Below are 17609 nucleotides of genomic sequence, written 5' to 3'. Positions count from 1 at the left end.
TTTCATGTTAAAACAGAGAGCTTATTAATGCACTCAGTCACTCTCAGTCATGGTTAAAAGAAACCATTGTTGCATTAGAAGTGGAAACCATTTCAACCGCTCTGCCTCAAGTGAGTAGAAATAAACAGTAGATGAAGACGCACAATGGAACGACTCCTTGGCCAGTAATTGTGTAGAGTCATATTTAAATTGGGATTAGAAATTAAATAAGTGAAGCAGAGAAAACAAAGTCATTCTATTTCCTTATTGGTTCTGAATGGACAAAAGTGATAAATCCCATGGCCAACAGATGCCTTTGTGATTTGAAGGTAAACATAGAGTACGCCATTTGCTATAACAACTGATGCCGGAGTACTGTGTCAACAATATTTTTCTAAAATCCCTTACCATGATCCGCACAGTCTACGAAGTCATATGTTATTCTGAGATTGTTCCTGAATCATTTTAAAAGCTTTAACAGGTTAAAATGAACAATTTTAAAAACAGAAACAAGTAAAATGTAGCAAAAATCACATTCATGTTTCCTATTGCCAAATCACGCCATTTTTTTTGTGCAAACCCACCTGCTCTGCAGAGCCGGTAGCAGACATTATAATATCCCGCATCAGCCAGAATACAGTTGGCTTAGTAAAATGATCCTATGGTTTTGTTTGCGAAATGTCTATTTGTTACCAGGCGTAATGTAAACAAACACTGCGGACAGACAGAGAAAGTTTTGTGCTGTGACAAAACCGGCCTGTGTGGAAACCACATCGTCGATCAAATCAAGAGCTCCGGGGCACAAAACCATGTTATATTTCTGAACTGTTTCCAACAAGGAAAGACAAAATTGTTTGATTTTTTAAATCTGATGATGTTTTCCTTCCCAGGAGCGACAAGCAACGCTAACTTTAGTGCTTCTCGCTGCTCACCTAGTGAGAGAGGATCACATTAATGGTGTAAATGGGCGCATGCTACACTGAGTTCGACTTCCCTCTTCTGATGGCCTCTGAGGATTGAGTTGTGTTTATACTATGACACCCTCCCATTTACCCCTCTCGTGTCAGCCAGCGATCCCAGCATACTTTAGCCGAGGACAGCTTGTTTTTCACTGTATAATCTGGGCCAGCAGCGTGACTCCATCTCTCTCTGTGAGGGGAGATGAAAGCGATGAAAGCGTCTGGGTCAGACGTGTATATTTGACTGAGGGGGCAACCACTCAAAGCTGGTCAAGATAAACCAACACTGCCTTTCCTCCCACCCTCTGTCCTCTCTCTTTCAGCCCTCTAACCATCAATTCATCCTTTTCTCATTTCCTCAGACTTGCTCACCCCACCCGTCACCACACCGCACGCTCTCACTATCACTCTAATGAGAAGAAGCTGGGAAATTATGAGTGGCTTCAATTACGGATAAAACAATTTCTGTCTTTAAATTCAGTCTTCATAAACCCCTGTAAAATGTTCAGCTTTCTGCTGAAGGACACGATTCAAAATCCAGGATTAAAAATGGAGCATTATATGCAAAAGAAATGTAGACACATCTTCATGTTACTAGAGGAATCAAGATCAGGTGAGACCCTGTATTCAGAGGGCTGCCATTGAAAAATGCTCATAGATGCCTAACTGCTGACCCAAAAAAGGCAGAGAGTATGTGATGAATAGGGACGACATTTAGGCTTCTCTTCTACTCACAAGGGGGTCACTACATTTTTATTCTGGATACCCTTCCCAACACAACTCCAAAGGGATTTGTGTATCTTCCCAGGATCAAACAGGGATCTTTCACTCATTAGGCAAATGGATAAACCACTACACTGTGGAGCCACTATATGAGGAAAAGGGTTGTTTTTTTTTAAGTGCTTTGAAGTCAGTTGCTAATACTGGTGTTCCACTTCATCTACATGTTACATAGGAAATAGCAGTTGCTGAGGTAAACTCCCTCACAGCTGCTACAGTAACCCATTTGGTGACAACAGTGCAATAGTTTGTCTGTCCACAGACCAACTGAGTTCACACTGAATCTCTCTGCAAGAAGAAGTGGGCATATATATATATATATATATATATATATATATATATATATATATATACATATATATATATATATATATATATGTATATATATATATATATATATATGTATATATATATATATATATATATACATATATATATATATATATATATAAAAAAACACCCAGCACGCCCCTGCGGGCGGTTTATCCTTCAAGCTCGGGTCCTCTACCAGAGGCCTGGGAGCTTGAGGGTCCTGCGCAGTAAGTATCTTAGCTGTTCCCAGGACTGCGCTCTTCTGGACAGAGATCTCCGATGTTATTCCCGGGATCTGCTGGAGCCACTCGCCTAGCTTGGGAGTCACCGCACCTAGTGCTCCGATTACCACGGGGACCACCGTTACCTTCACCCTCCACATCCTCTCGAGCTCTTCTCTGAGCCCTTGGTATTTCTCCAGCTTCTCGTGTTCCTTCTTCCTGATATTGCTGTCATTCGGAACCGCTACATCGATCACGTCTTCTTCTGTTTGTCTACCACCACTATGTCCGGTTGGTTAGCCACCACCATTTTGTCCGTCTGTATCTGGAAGTCCCACAGGATCTTAGCTCGGTCATTCTCCACCACCCTTGGGGGCATCTCCCATTTTGACCTCGGGACTTCCAGATTATACTCGGCACAGATGTTCCTGTACACTATGCCGGCCACTTGGTTATGGCGTTCCATGTATGCCTTGCCTGCTAGCATCTTGCACCCTGCTGTTATGTGCTGGATTGTCTCTGGGGCATCTTTACACAGCCTGCACCTGGGGTCTTGCCTGGTGTGATAGACCCCAGCCTCTATGGATCTTGTGCTCAGAGCTTGTTCTTGTGCTGCCATGATTAGTGCCTCTGTGCTGTCTTTCAGTCCAGCTTTGTCCAGGATTTCTGGATATCAGCCACCTCCTCTATCTGCCGGTGGTACATACCGTGCAGGGGCCTGTCCTTCCATGATGGTTCCTCGTCTCCCTCCTCTTTCTTGGGTTTCTGCTGCCTGAGGTATTCACTGAGCACTCGGTCAGTTGGGGCCATCTTCCCAATGTATTCTTGGATGTTCGTTGTCTCATCCTGGACTGTGGTGCTGACACTCACCAGTCCCCGGCCCCCTTCCTTCCACTTAGCGTACAGCCTCAGGGTGCTGGACTTGGGGTGAAACCCTCCATGCATGGTAAGGAGCTTTCTTGTCTTTATGTCAGTGGCTTCTATCTCCTCCTTTGGCCAGCCTATTACCCCAGCAGGGTACCTGATCACGGGCAGGGCGTACGTGTTGATGGCCCGGATCTTGTTCTTACCATTCAGCTGACTCCTCAGGACTTGCCTGACCCTCTGCAGGTACTTGGTGGTTGCAGCTTTTCTAGCGGCCTCTTCATGGTTCCCATTCACCTGCGGGATCCCCAGGTACTTGTAACTGTCCTCTATGTCTGCAATGTTGCCTTCTGGTAGTTCAATCCCCTCAGTTCTGACTACCTTCCCTCTCTTTGTTACCATCCGACTACACTTCTCCAGTCCGAACGACATTCCAATGTCATTGCTGTATAGCCTGGTAGTGTGGATCAGTGAATCGATGTCTCGTTCACTCTTGGCATACAGCTTGATGTCATCCATGTACAGGAGGTGGCTGACAACTGCTCCGTTCCGTAGTCGGTATCCGTAGCCAGTCTTGTTAATGATCTCACTGAGGGGGTTCAGGCCTATGCAGAACAGCAGTGGGGACAGAGCATCTCCTTGGTAGATCCCGCACTTGATGGTGACTTGTGCTATGGGCTTGGAGTTGGCCTCTAGTGTTGTACGCCACATCCCCATTGAGTTCCTGATGAAGGCTCTTAGGGTCCCATTGATCTTGTATAATTCTAAGCATTCCAGTATCCAGTTGTGGGGCATTGAGTCATAGGCCTTCTTGTAATCAATCCAGGCAGTGCACAGGTTGGTCAGTCTGGTCTTGCAGTCTCAGCTGACTGTTCTGTCTACCAGTAGCTGGTGTTTTGCGCCTCTGGTATTCTTGCCAATCCCTTTCTGTGTCCCGCTCATGTATTGACCCATGTGCCTGTTCATCTTAGCCGATATGATGCCTGACAGGAGCTTCCATGTAGTACTGAGGCAGGTTATTGGTCGGTAGTTGGAGGGGACCGGTCCCTTCTTGGGGATCAGGACCGTCCGACCTTCGGTTAGCCATTCCGGGTGTCTCTCGTTAACTAGCAGCTGGTTCATGCCAGACGCTCGTGGAGTGCAGTCAGCTTCTTTAGCCAGTAGGGCCCTGGTGCTGTCCAACTCTTCATACTGGAGACCCTTTCTTGGATATCTGCCACTGTCCTCAGGGAGGTCGCTGTGGTCTGCCCTCAGATCCACTAGCCACTGAGCATTGCCGTTATGGGTTGTGTCCTTCTCCCATATGCTCTTCCAGTATTGCTCCGTCTCCAGCCTTGGTGGTGCTGTTCTCTTATTATTATTGTTCCCTTGCCACTGAGAGTACACCTTTGCTGGTTCTGTGGAGAACAGCTGGTTTATTCTCCTGCCTTCTATCTCTCTGGTGTACCTCCTCAAGCGGCTGGCCAAGGCTATGAGTCTTTGCTTGGCAGTTTCCAAGGCCTCAGGTAAGGACAGCTTGCTGTATTTCTTATTATTCATGTAGCCCCTTCCGCCGGGGTTACTTGCGTAGTAGCATTCCAACAACGCCCTGTTTTCGTCTCTTGCCCACCGATGCCTTCTTGTTCCAGTAGCCCACTTTTCGTCAGGGTGCCCTGGTTCCTCAACACCTGACGCGGACCTTGTTGATCCGGGCGACGTCCGAGCCAGCATGCCTTCATATTTACAAACACATAAGTTAAGAAGAACAAGCTGATAAGAGATGATCGACACCGTGTCACACTACACTGTATCTGTCTGTGTGTGGCGTGAGTGTTGTTGTATTTGCATCTGTATTAATCAGCAGAGGCCTCATATTCCTGTACGCCCAGTGCTACCATAACACAAAACAGACCGTTGCAGTTAGTTTCATAAACACTGAACAGAAGAATAAAGAGGACTCTGTGTCTCTATTCCCAACCTCTTCAGCGCCCCCTGCACAACGCGATCTCATGACTTTGAAGCTAAAGACAAATAAACAATCTATTTAGAAAACAGCACCAGCACCACTTACTGTATAAATTGAGCATAATGAGCATAAGCCATGACAACCTGCAGGCAGAAATGGATCACCATCAGTCAGGATGTGGCTCAGAAGCTGATAAACAGCAAGGGTAAACACTGACTCTTTTGTTCCTCACTATATCATTGAAACATGTAAAACTGAACCTGAAGTGTTTCAGTGTATGAAACACAAGATTTGTCCCACTGCTAAAACTTTTGGCCATGACTCTGCCATCAACATCTTTATCATGGTTAGACGTGGTGAGCAAAATAAAATCAGCAAGATGAGTAATTTTCATAATTTCATCATATGGAAAGTTTTGCAGTGACTCCCAGCCATTCACCAAGTGACGTGTTCTCTCATAATACTCTCTTACTATATATACATATATATATATATATATATAAAAGATTGGAGTGTATACACACATACAGCAGAGGTCTGGGTCAAACACAGTTAAAGAGAACAAGCTGATAAGAGATGATCGACACCCTGTCACACTACACTGTATCTGTCTGTGTGTGGTGTGTGTGTTGCTGCATTTGCATCTGTATTATTTAGCAGATACCTCATATATCTGTGGCCTGGTGTTACCATAACACAAAACAGACCGTTGCAGTTAGTTTCCTAAACACTGAACAGAAGAATAAAGAGGACTCTGTGTCGCTATCCCCCAACCTCTTCAACTCCCCCTGCACAACGTGATTTCTGAAAGGCTTTTAAGCTATAAAGACAAATAAACAATCTATTTAGAAACAGCAGCACCACTTACTGTATAAATTGAGAATAATGAGCATAGCCTATGACAACCAAGCTAAAAACCTTTAAGCAGCTACATTGCTTCTGACTGAAAGTATTTGGCTTTTTAAGAATTGATCACACATTCTAAGTCACATGCCTCTTCACCTCACAATACCTTGTGCAATACTTTTGTAAATAGTCAACGGTGCAATAGACTCAATACTTGAAATGTGCAATTCACTTGTATTTTTATTTTTTATTCCTATTTATTCTATTTATCCCCTTCGTATATTTTATTTATATTGTCTCTGTATTTATATATATGTGTGTGTGTATAACTCTGTAACTTCTGTCGGTGCTGTGCTTTTTTTGGAAATCGAATTTCCCAGAGGAACCCACCCGAGGGATTAATAAAGTTCTATCTTATCTTATCTTATCTTATCTTATCTTACATTAAGATCTGGGGAGTTTCCATGAATCCAAAATGTTGATTTGTTGATCTCCGAGCCACTTATCACTTTTCCCTTGTCACATGGTGTTGCATCATGCTGGAAAATGCACATAGTCACCAAATTGCTCCCAGATCATCGAAAAAGTTGGTCTTTGATGAAATTTGTGTTGGTTGGACCTGAAAAAGCAGGTGGGCAAGAGAAACCCCCAGAACTCACAAACTGTGATTAACTTGGAGTACGGGTAAGGCAAATATGGATCGCCATCAGTCAAGATGTGGCTCAAAAGCTGATATCCAGCAAAGGTCAACGCTGTAAATACTGACTCTTTTGTTCCTCACAAAATCATAGAAACGTAAAAAAATCTTCAGAATTAAACCTGAAGTGGTGCAACGTCTGAAACACAAGATTTTTGCCAGTACTTTTGGCCATGACTCTTCTTTTCATGATTAGACATGTGGTGGGTAAAATAAACTGCAAACCAGTAAGACGAGCACATTTCATCATCACAGGCTATATGCAAATTTTTGTGTGGACGCCCGCACGCATTTCAGCTTGTCATGACTCGGAGACTTGGGTGCAGCAAATTGAGTAGAAGGGCATTAATTGTACACGAACGAAGTGCAAGCATCATCACTCTAACCTGTTCACAAAGAAAGCACATGGGCTGATGCAGCGGTGTAATGTTTACTGAATGAAAAAGGCTGAATATGTTTAATTTCTCAGGTATTTAGATTAACAACTTAATACCTAGTGTATCATATTTGATACACTGTCTGGGGTTTTTTTTTTATTTGTCAGAAGAATCAATAAACATCCTCACTTTCTGGCAATAATTTCATTGTTCAGGTTTTAAAGAGTTACTGCAATCCACTGTAGTCCAATATTTGCTATATATTTAGTTCCAGATATTTCACTGAAATTGTGACGCAACACTTCAGCCAACAAACACATTAGAGCCTTGCCACAAATTTCCAAGCCTTTGCATAACATGATGAGACATAAACATAGCAAAAGGACCAATGAGAGTCAGTGGGAGAAAGAGTGTGAGCGACCAAAAGGAGGGGTAATCAGAAGAGCTTCAGACCCAAAGAATCCAAAGAGAGGTGCCCCCCCAATCATGCACCAAGCCGACCTCGGCGGGAAATTGCACTGTTTATAATTAATGCTCAATTAAATTTGACATGGTCGCCCCAAAGCCTCTGTAAGGTAACAGATTAGTCTGCACAGCTGGTCCACATTGGCTGTGCTGCAGAAGACTCTAGAGTTACCATGTTAAGGTACATTCCCTTCCTCAATGATAGTATTTATGAGATTTGTTTCATCTCTCTCAGCCAGCCCCTGAATAAGAGAGAGAGAGAGACGGTAACTTCACCATTTGATTATAGCAGAGCAACCACTGACACTTTGTTAGCACACACGCAAACACACACAGGAGGAAATAATCTAGGGAATCCTTCTGCACGTGTGTGTATTAACTTCTTATTAACAACACATGTTATCTGAGGGGAGAAACAATATGTTGACAGTGAAATGCAGCGATGCGAAATCTGTGCTGTTATGCCTTCTGTCTGTGTCACTATGTGCAGATATTTATTTAACAAGGGCTTCGTCCATGTCTAACAAGGTTAGATGTGCTGCTAGGAAGTGGTAAAAGCTCTGGTCTTCTCTCGCAATGTTTGCCGTGCAATTAGGTGAGCAAACAGACGAGACTGATTTGTTTGTTGGATACAAAGATAATAAAGAGAAGAAACTTTTTTTAATGGAGTCTTTAGCTAATGAATTTTGAGCATCAGTATTGTGTACTAATCATTCATCTGCTCCACTTTGCTGTTACATGGTAGCATTTCAGGAATTATCTTTGAGAAACCATCTAGATCACTGTGAAAGAGTTGAGCTTTTACAGGAGATAGGCCAATAGTTAATACACCACATATTCACCAGATAATGATAAAATCCTTTTTCAATGTTTTAGTGTCAAATTTGAATTTTGACCAAAAGCCTGGGGTTCAAATCAGGCCTGGAACTATTTTTAAGTTGGGTTTTTTCTCGTTGTTCGGTTATGTTTCAGAAACAAAGCCACTGGGAAAGATTATGTTTTGGGTTCAAACAGGCAGTTTTACAATAGCAAACACATGTTGGAAAGCTGTTTTAACAGGTTTCCACCATGAAAAATTTTACACAATCTAAAGGTGAAAACTGGAGGTGTAACTAGAGCTCACATGTAACTATGAGCAATTATATGCTGCTTGCACATCACCTGTGATGTCATTATTTGTAGAAAGTTGGGTTCAAGTTTATTGGTATCTGTTTTAGTATCATTGAGGAAATACAAGAGTAAAAAAGTAAAGTAAAAGTGAAATAAAAACAAACAAACGATGAGCATAATGTTTATCTGATATTTAATCTGTAATAAAAATAAAAAAAATCTGGGATTATTAATCCTAACCATATCTCTTTTCAGCTCTATATCTATTTCCTGGAAAGGGAAATAGAACCTAAACTAAATTCTTTTCTTTGTTTACCCCATTTCTTTTTTTAAAAGAACCAAAAAAAATCTTTATTATAATATATGAAAATTTGTCTCATAGTAAAAAAATGTCATAACAGAAATGGTTTTACAAGCAGCTGATCTAAACATTCTTATATAAATGTCGCACATTTGGTGTTTGGTTTGACCTAAAAAGCCAAAACATTAACCCCTCATTGTCACTCATTCTCAAACAGCTTGCCTTCACCTGTGACATTCCTGCTCGTAGTTTTATATGCATACCTGTGTGAGTTCTGTTTGTCGAGCGGTCTTTGGTGTTGTTGACTCTTAGTCAATGTTTACCTCCCCTGCGTTGTGTTGCGACAGGAACTGCAGTGGACACACAGGAGGCCATCGTGATAAACACCTCGGCTGTTAATTTGGGGTTGGGATCTGTGGTAATCGATACTAAGCATTTGTTCACTCGCTGGGTTTGTGTCAGAGGAGAATTTGCATGTGCTGGTTATTGATCAATGTAATGACCTACATGCCAGGAAAAGAGGCCTTTAATCTGTGATCTGTCATGAAAAAATGTGGTTTTGTTTGGAGGTTTATTACATGAAGATCTTTGCTGCTGATACCTCGTGTATGCAGGTGTGTTTGACTCCCCGTTGATGTCTTCTGTCATTAAAGCAGAAAGTGCAACCTGTTCTAATGTTTGGATAGTGATGATGTTCAGTTTGTTTTGTCATGAGAGATACAAAAAACCCTGCATGATCTAAACCGGCAACGAGAGATCAAAGGTTAAATTAAGTTGCGGCTTTGCAACCTGCTAACACGACAGGATCAGTTACCTGTTCATTTTATAGTAACCCTTAAAGGAAAGACAACTACATCTTAGCTGTGAGAATACAGAGAATTTTGGGGATTTGAAATATTGTGCTGCTCTTTTTTTAAATACAATCGAGCCATTTCAAATCTTATAATTATACATTATACCACAGGATTGTTTTCATACTGACGTCACTCTTTGTTGCTTTAGTCAACTCATAACTCTCATAAATCTGAGCAATATGTTGCATGACGGTTCTTGACTTCATTGACCAAACATTTAAAAAGTATGGATAACAGAAAACATTAAACACGGCTCCTTCTGATCGAGGCCAAAAATACATACGAATACAAAGGTTAAAGTTCATATCAGTTGTTTTGTTTCTGGTAGCGTTTGTGTGCGTGTGTGTCATCATTCTGTTGATAGCTCAAAAAGTTTTGAATGAATAATATAATATAAAACTTTGCAGGGAGTGGGGTCATGTTAATTAATTGAAATATGGCTCGAGCCACCGAGGTCATCAAGCTCAACTTGACGATTTATTGGTCGAAAATTGACAAAAAGGCTAATAGCTTAAAAACTGTGATTCTTATAAGTGCGCTATGAATTGTCAACACATTAAAAGTATTGAATTAAGTATAAAGAATTCAAATATCATGTCACAGCTGACCTCTGATCTCTCCTTTAAGGTCAACAGATTTACCTGAAGGATAATCGAGCTATTTAAACTGTTTCTTATTGCCATTGCTTGAATTGACAACATGTAGGTATATGGGGATATACAGGGATTCTAAATACCTCATTACGTTGGACCTCTGACCTCTTCTTCAAGGTCAAACAAGGTCAAGCTTTCATTAAATTTTTTTTTAGAATTATAATTTGTTTTTGTATTTGTAACATTTAGGAAATGATACTGGTGTGTGGGGATTCTAAATATCACATTTATGTTCAAATATCATGCCACAGTTGACCTCTGACCTCACTTTTACATCTGCATTTCTTTAAAGTTGACCCCAAAATGTGTTGTTGCTTTTAAAGTATTTTCAAGAGAATGAGCTACCTAGTTAGTTAGAAATATACTGTAGTATATTATAATTATATAATAAACTCAAGCTTTATGTCTAGTTATTTACAAATCAATACCGATAATCCGCATTACCTACGCTTACACAATGTTTGTGCAATCAAAGGAAACCTCTGTCATGTTACACTTTTCTGATTTGTACTGCAATACAAATTTCTTTATGTGCATTTAAAAAGAACAAAGAGTACCAAGCCTTTAAACTATAAGTGATATTTAACCATAAATTCATAGAGCACTTTAGCCTATAAACCCAAAGCACTTTAGACCAAGACACAAGTCATGGTGTTTTTATACATCTAGATGAAATACTTTTATATGTTTTACTATTATGAACTGTTTATGGAGATTACCATAGAACAATAAAATAAGAATAACAGTGTAATAACAACCAAACAGCTTATAGTATTATTTGCTAAAGGTTACACTTTTTATAACACATTACAGTATTTTTACTGTGGCTATAAAAGTTAAAGGATGGCAACACTAGTTTTCATTGTCAGTGTTTTACTGTCATTTAACAGGGACATTTGTTATGGTGTACTTACACACATCTACATTTTTATGGTGTAGTATTTTATTATGTTTACAATTGGGCATTAAAAATCATAACATTTCAAAAACAACTATGTCACTGTGGAAATGAAATGCAACATAATGAGTAAAAAGTTTTACTAAACATCTAAAAAACAAATGGGGTTTGTGTGCGTGCGTGTGTCTGTGTGTGTCCTCAGATCCCTTGTTAAATAATTGTCTTTTGACTGAAAAAGTGACTTATCTTGCCAATAAAACGATACATGTTACATTTGTTATCAATGAAAAATGGTTGACACACAAAAAAAGTCTTCTAGTCTAATTAGAAAATAAAGATAATAAAATCTATGAAAAGTTTTACGATTGATAGCTCTAATTGTACTATTTGTCTTCATATGTGTGTACAATTATACTACATGGTTAAATAATGTACACAGACTAAGTTAACAAATCCCAGAGGCCCGGGTTGACATTACCTCAATATTTTGCTCATGCGTCACAGCTTTTGCTGTGAAAGTCAGGTCAAACTGGTCCGTCTGTCAGTCGGACTGCTGTTTTTCCACCCATAACCTGCCCAAGGTGTTAAAATGAAACTGACACATGTGACATGTAAGTATGATGTTTGGCGTCAGTGGGAGGCACGGCTCCGGGGCGTCCGGCTTGTGCGCTGCCTAAAAACTTAGACAGGAGCTCAAGTTATGCCTCATCGTTTGGGACAAGTGTGTGTTAGAAAATCTGCATGTCTGTGCGGTGCAATAAAGTAAAATATGTTTCTTTTAATGAGTATTTAAGGCCTTAAAGCTAGTGTGTCAATCTTGAAGATATGATCTGTGTTTAACGGTCTGTAAGCGACTTGTTTCACTATCTAGAGTCAATGTTACTGACGCTGATGACATGATTACTGATGTCAAGCAGAAAATTTTTTATCATGTTTACTCATTTACCCCAGTGCTTTCAAATGCACAATATCTGCTTTTAAGACACAAACATAATGTACAGCTGAGGAAGGAAATTTTAATTGTTGTTCATTGAATTTTATCAATAAAAATTTTTAAACTAATGTTAGAGCACAGATTGCCAACCTTTACTATCAAAAGAGTCAAAATATCTTTTTGGAGCTGCAAAACATATTTAGGCCTTATAATAAGTAGGTCAGTTAAGTAGGTAAATAACAATTAGCCTTTAATGAACTAGTTTGCAGTGGGCTATTTATGATTATTTGAGACTTTATTTGGTAAAATGACATAAAGTCAACAACAAGAACAATTGTAAAGTGGTGTGAAAACATATTATAGTGTGCTGTCCTTCTTTGACAAGCTATAAAGTTATATGAAATTAGACAGTCATAGTTAGGGGAACTCAGGATTAGCCATTGCCAGCTATATGTATAAATCCAGGCTAGGTACAACAGTTGAGGTTCATCAAAATTAAGAGGATAAGATGTCAGGTGGTAAGAAAGGGTGAAAACATTTGTTCGATGATCTGAAATACGTAAGATCCGGGGCAAATACTTTTTCACAGCTCTGCAACTGCACAGAGTCATGTGAAACTGTATTTGTTGACACAATGCTATGTGTCATCAATGACAGACATACAAAGAACAGCATTAAAATAGTTACCCCAAGCACACAGCTCTGGCTACAACCACAGCAGCTCCACTCACCTGCTGTTCAAACCTTTATTCGTTAGGGGCAGCCAATCAGAAGAATGTTGGTAGAGGTAGAGGATATGATAAGGGATCATTTCATACAGACGATGAGTTGAGGGGATGGCAGGAATAATAAGGATTATTTTAAATCATGTATCATACAAAGCTACTCAAATGGAAGAGTCCAAGAATAAGGAGCAGTGATGCATCTCTTACTGTGGATTATTTAGACACAAACACACAAAAACACATCAATCATGTATTTTGTAACTGTAACTCATTTTATTTCTAAAAAGGGAACTCATCATTAACAAACTTATTTGCTTAACTTCCTTGAACACAACGTTACCAAATCAGTTTGTATCATCGCTGCTTACTGATGGGATACTGCCATGTTGTAGCAGCACATCATGCGTTAAAGATGATGAGATGGCAGATTGTTGTGCAACTCCGCCACTTCCCACTGTTGTCAATGTCTGAGAGGATGGATTTGTGAGTTAGTGTTTTCGAAGGTCTTAGTGAGAGCGGGACTGTTGTCCTTATCTGATCTGCATTTTAGCGTGGAGGAAGCAATCCACTGTCAGCAGCTGCTTGTGTAAACCAGGGGTGAAGCTGAGGAAAAGAGGAAGTGTCAGCTTGTGTGCAGAACAGGCTTAAGAGCATTTTCAATTCACACTGAAAGGTTTCTGCAAAGTTCACCTCCTGATGGCTGAGTTTGCCGCCAAGAGGCCAAATTTCTCTCCCGTGTAATGTTTTCACAGTAAGATAATGCATGCACACAAAAAAGAAGTTTTTCAGTACATAAATATGTTGCTGATTCCCTTTTCAATGTGGTCTAAATGCTTTTGACTCTAAATAACCATAATACACATTTTATCTTTCTTTATTTGACGATTGTGAATCGAATATATTTGGGGTTTTGGAAAATGTACACTAACCACTAAACTTACAGCAACCTGTGGATAGAGACTCAAATAATGAGGTCATAACAGAGATAGGGTGAGGAGCTTGGTCATTTGAAAGGACTTTCAGATCAAAAAGACTCAGTTAAAGTGGTAAAGGCATCTCACTAGGCATCTTGCTGCCTCCTAGGTGATGTTTTCCAGTTAGTATCTTGGTGCCCCCCCGAAAAGCTGGAGGAAATGGCTGGGGAGTGGGAGGTCTGGGCATCTTTGCTTAGATCTGCCTCAAGGACCCGGATCCAGATACCTGGCAAAAAAGATGGATGGATCATCATATTGGAATTTAAAGGACTTACTGATTAATTGAGATAATAAATTAGATGTTAAAGAATATTAAAAACAACAATAGGTTCAAAGTCAAGATAAACAAAATACCTACTTATGTGGTGGTTTATTTATAATACAGTTAAAGTAAAACCAACATGTCTGATCCTGAGCAGACTTGTTGGCCGCTAAAGAGAGTTTTGTGTATTTAACAAACCCTTTTTATTCATTGTTTCACTTTATTACAAGTCATGAATTTACCAATCATGGTTTCTGGAAAGTACCTAAAAATTACAGTTTACTGTAAATTTGTGTCTTTACCTTAATTGACTGTCTAAACAAGGTTAAAAAAAAAAAGAGTCACAAAACAAAAGATTACACTTTTAACTCTTCAGTAGCGCAGATCAAAACTTCACGGACTGAGCCTATATTCGTTCAACTTTAGCCCTGTTTAGAGATCCTTTAGGTGGCATTTGCTCCACAAATAGTTAAATGTTCTCTCTGATCCTCTGTAAATGTGGTCTAAAAGAGCGCAGTAAGCACTTACAGGTCTGTGCATGAGTCCAGAGCTGTGTGAGAAAGTGCTCTTTGTACTGCTGCTGCTGCCGAGTGCCAGCTACTCATCACATGTCACTGGTTAGAAGACTGAGAGAGCAGCTATTAAAAGGTTTTGTGCATATTCAGAGATTTCTAATGTTATTCAACTTGTAATTAAAGAGAAAAGGGATTTCTTCAGTGCGTGTATTTGTTTTAGACAGTTTGTATCGCCTTCATTCCTTTGGATTTTTTTATTAATAATGTGCAGTAGCTGAGCAATTTGCCAAGAAGATCTACAAAAAAGCAAAATAACAAAATACACGCAATTATTCCAAATTTTACTTAATAAGGCAGAAAACATTCCAGGAGTTTAATGAGGGTGACAATACATCCAACAAAACCAACATGAATTAATTTTATTAACATTTTCTCCAGATTTCTGCATGTTTGATATTATGCTTGATGTATTTAGTGCCTCATTAGTTTGTTATTCAGTAATTTTGTAAGTTTAGCTCGTCTAAACTAAGATATGCAATCAAAAAATTGAATAAATTATATCGCCATTATTCAACAGCCACTGTAGCAGTAATTTAAGTCTGGATTTGCCTTTGTGACACAAGCAGGGTCATGTCATCATGGGGGATGAGGAGGAGGAGAAGGAGGGTGTGAAGGCCAGCCTCCTCCCTCCTCCTCCCCTCGTTAGTTAGGAATTTGTTTACCCTCCGTCTCAAGCCGTGACCTGTAATGGACCACGAAGCCCTCTGGTCAACACTGGATTACCCAAGAGCCTCTCCTGAGGGCGAGGAACACACATGCACATGTGCACAAGCTACATACTGGGCGATAGGCCGCCTAAGCCCTACTGATAACAACCGTTACTAATGGCAATTAGCCCATTAGATCCTTGTTAATGCTCAATGACTTAAAGATAGTTTGGGTGAATGAATCTGGGAGTATTTGGTCAATGTGGCCTATCTCGTTTTACCTCTGTGTCCTTTTTAGAAGATATAAATCCCTGTTCAAACAGAAGGTGATGGTGATTTCCTCACAGTTTACCAGGAGTGATGTGGTTTGAGGAAGTTGGTCGATGAGTGCTTTAACATTTATGGCATGCAAAACTTTCAGAAATGAATATCGGAGAAGAAAGTGCCTCTATATCTGAGTTAGGAAATGAAATGAATCAGCAGAAATGACAGAATTCTGCATCAGATTGGGATTTGAGCTAATTGTAACTTAAATCAAAGGTCAGTAAATAAATCACTTTAATTAATATAAGGGAGCCTGCCATAGCTTGCTATAATGGCAAGTTTTTATAGTAGTTTACATTTCCATTTTTAACAACTACCATTTATCCATCAGAATACACAGACCACAGTGCTGAACACCAGGAGCCAGACTACCTGAGTATCTAAGTAAGTACCTAAAGCTTAAGTGGTGATCTTTAAATTTTGTTGGTGTGTTCAGTGTCTGTCCACCTCGAGCTCCATTAGAGGACTTTGTGTTAATCCGACAGGGATTCTGCAGCACCCCCCCACCAGCCCCAGGCCTCATACGTAGGAGATAGGATGGCCGGGGATGGTATGAAGGCTTGGAGGGAAGCCCAAACACTGCTAAAATAACTCACTAGCCTTTCCCCCCCCTCCCCGCATCCTTTCTGTGAGCAAAGACAACACACACATACCTGTTTGATGAATAGGAGTTTCTGCCTGGTCTGCACTGAAAACACCTTGGAGTGACTCATTCTATACACACAGACAAAGAAGAAGAAGAAGAAGAGGTAGAAGAAAGCACGTAAATGTAAAAATGGGGAGTTTTTGTGTTCCCTGCATCAAAAACATTTGCTTACTCTTTAATACAAGGCCAGAGTTGTATTGAACAATGTTAGGGAGTTTTTTCCCCTTGAAGGATGTAAAAGGATAATGCCTTTGTGAATATTTTGCCCCCCTATTGCCCCCCTTTCAATCAGTGTCAGTGCTCTTCCCTGACAGCAAAATACATACCAGTCGGCAACCATCTGTCAACCACTGGGAGGGAATAATGCGTGTTTGCCAACCAGTTTTTGAACTGTTGCTGCCAGTCTGTGGGTAAAAGTGGTCACAAAGAGGTGTCCTAGTTTGCATGGAAGACAGAAAATGTTCATCTTCAAAGGAAAAACCGTGCTTTTCTGCTGCAGCCAACACGTTTCAAAAGGCACAACTTTTACTTTGATGTTAATGTGCTCCATTCCCGGTCTCAGAATTTGAACTCAATGCCATCGATGACTTTGCACCTAATTGGTTGTATTGTCAAATAGCATAATTCAAACACCACTCAATGGTTTAATTTTTGCCAGTGCAGTAATTTGCAAAAATATTGATCTGTAAAGTAGATATTTTAAGAAAAACTGCTGAAAAATGGCAGAACAATTGCAATACTCTGTAGTAATTACTGACATACCGCTTTGATTAGAAGTAGTAGGAGTATTTATTAGTATTTATATCTGTTATGTTGCATGTTGGGAACATTTTCTGCATCATAAACAAGGAGTACACAACAGTACGAAAGTGTCTTGTCTGTGGATGGTGACCTGTGCAGAGACAAGTGCAGAGGTAGAGGAGGGGTGGGGTGAGTGGGTAAGCTACCTTGTGACGGAGAGGAACGGATGAATTATGGGACTTTTGCATCAAGCCTGGTGGTACGGTTGCACAAAGTAAACTTCTTGGAAGGGAGTTTCCCTTTAAAATGCGTTCATTGGAAAAACAAGCTGGGTCTGAAACAAAGAGTAAACAAATGTAGATGAATAGGTGGACGACATGTTCTGTTTGGTGGGGCGAGGAGTGGTGAGTGAAAAGCAAAAAAGAAAAATGCTGTTTGACATCTTTTAATTTAGAGAAAGTTCACTGTCATTTCGTGCCAAGTGAAAATATCTACTGATGCACTCTTTATAATATGCCTT

At 40.1% G+C, this 17609-nt stretch overlaps 1 protein-coding gene across 1 annotated transcript; it reads right to left on the bottom strand.

Annotated features, from left to right (window-relative positions):
- Nucleotides 1-13248: 13248 nt before the first annotated feature.
- On the bottom strand, nt 13249-17277 carry LOC147321020 (uncharacterized). Its single transcript, XM_086307544.1, has 4 exons — nt 16675-17277; nt 16356-16416; nt 13982-14120; nt 13249-13523 (listed from the first exon to the last, which is right to left on the bottom strand). Exons 1-4 carry the CDS (start codon nt 16792-16794, stop codon nt 13451-13453), a joined length of 393 nt encoding a protein of 130 aa, XP_086163670.1. The 5' UTR covers nt 16795-17277; the 3' UTR covers nt 13249-13450.
- Between the last annotated feature and the right edge of the window lie 332 nt (nt 17278-17609).

Source organism: Aulonocara sp. 'chitande type north' Nkhata Bay, linkage group LG10 (assembly GCF_057382095.1).
Source record: "Aulonocara sp. 'chitande type north' Nkhata Bay isolate Kocher_YH1m ecotype deep benthic linkage group LG10, A_spYH_male_GT1.1, whole genome shotgun sequence".
NCBI lineage: Eukaryota > Metazoa > Chordata > Actinopteri > Cichliformes > Cichlidae > Aulonocara > Aulonocara sp. 'chitande type north' Nkhata Bay.
Note: the sequence above shows the minus strand (reverse complement) of the source record. Positions and strands in the feature narration are given on the sequence as shown.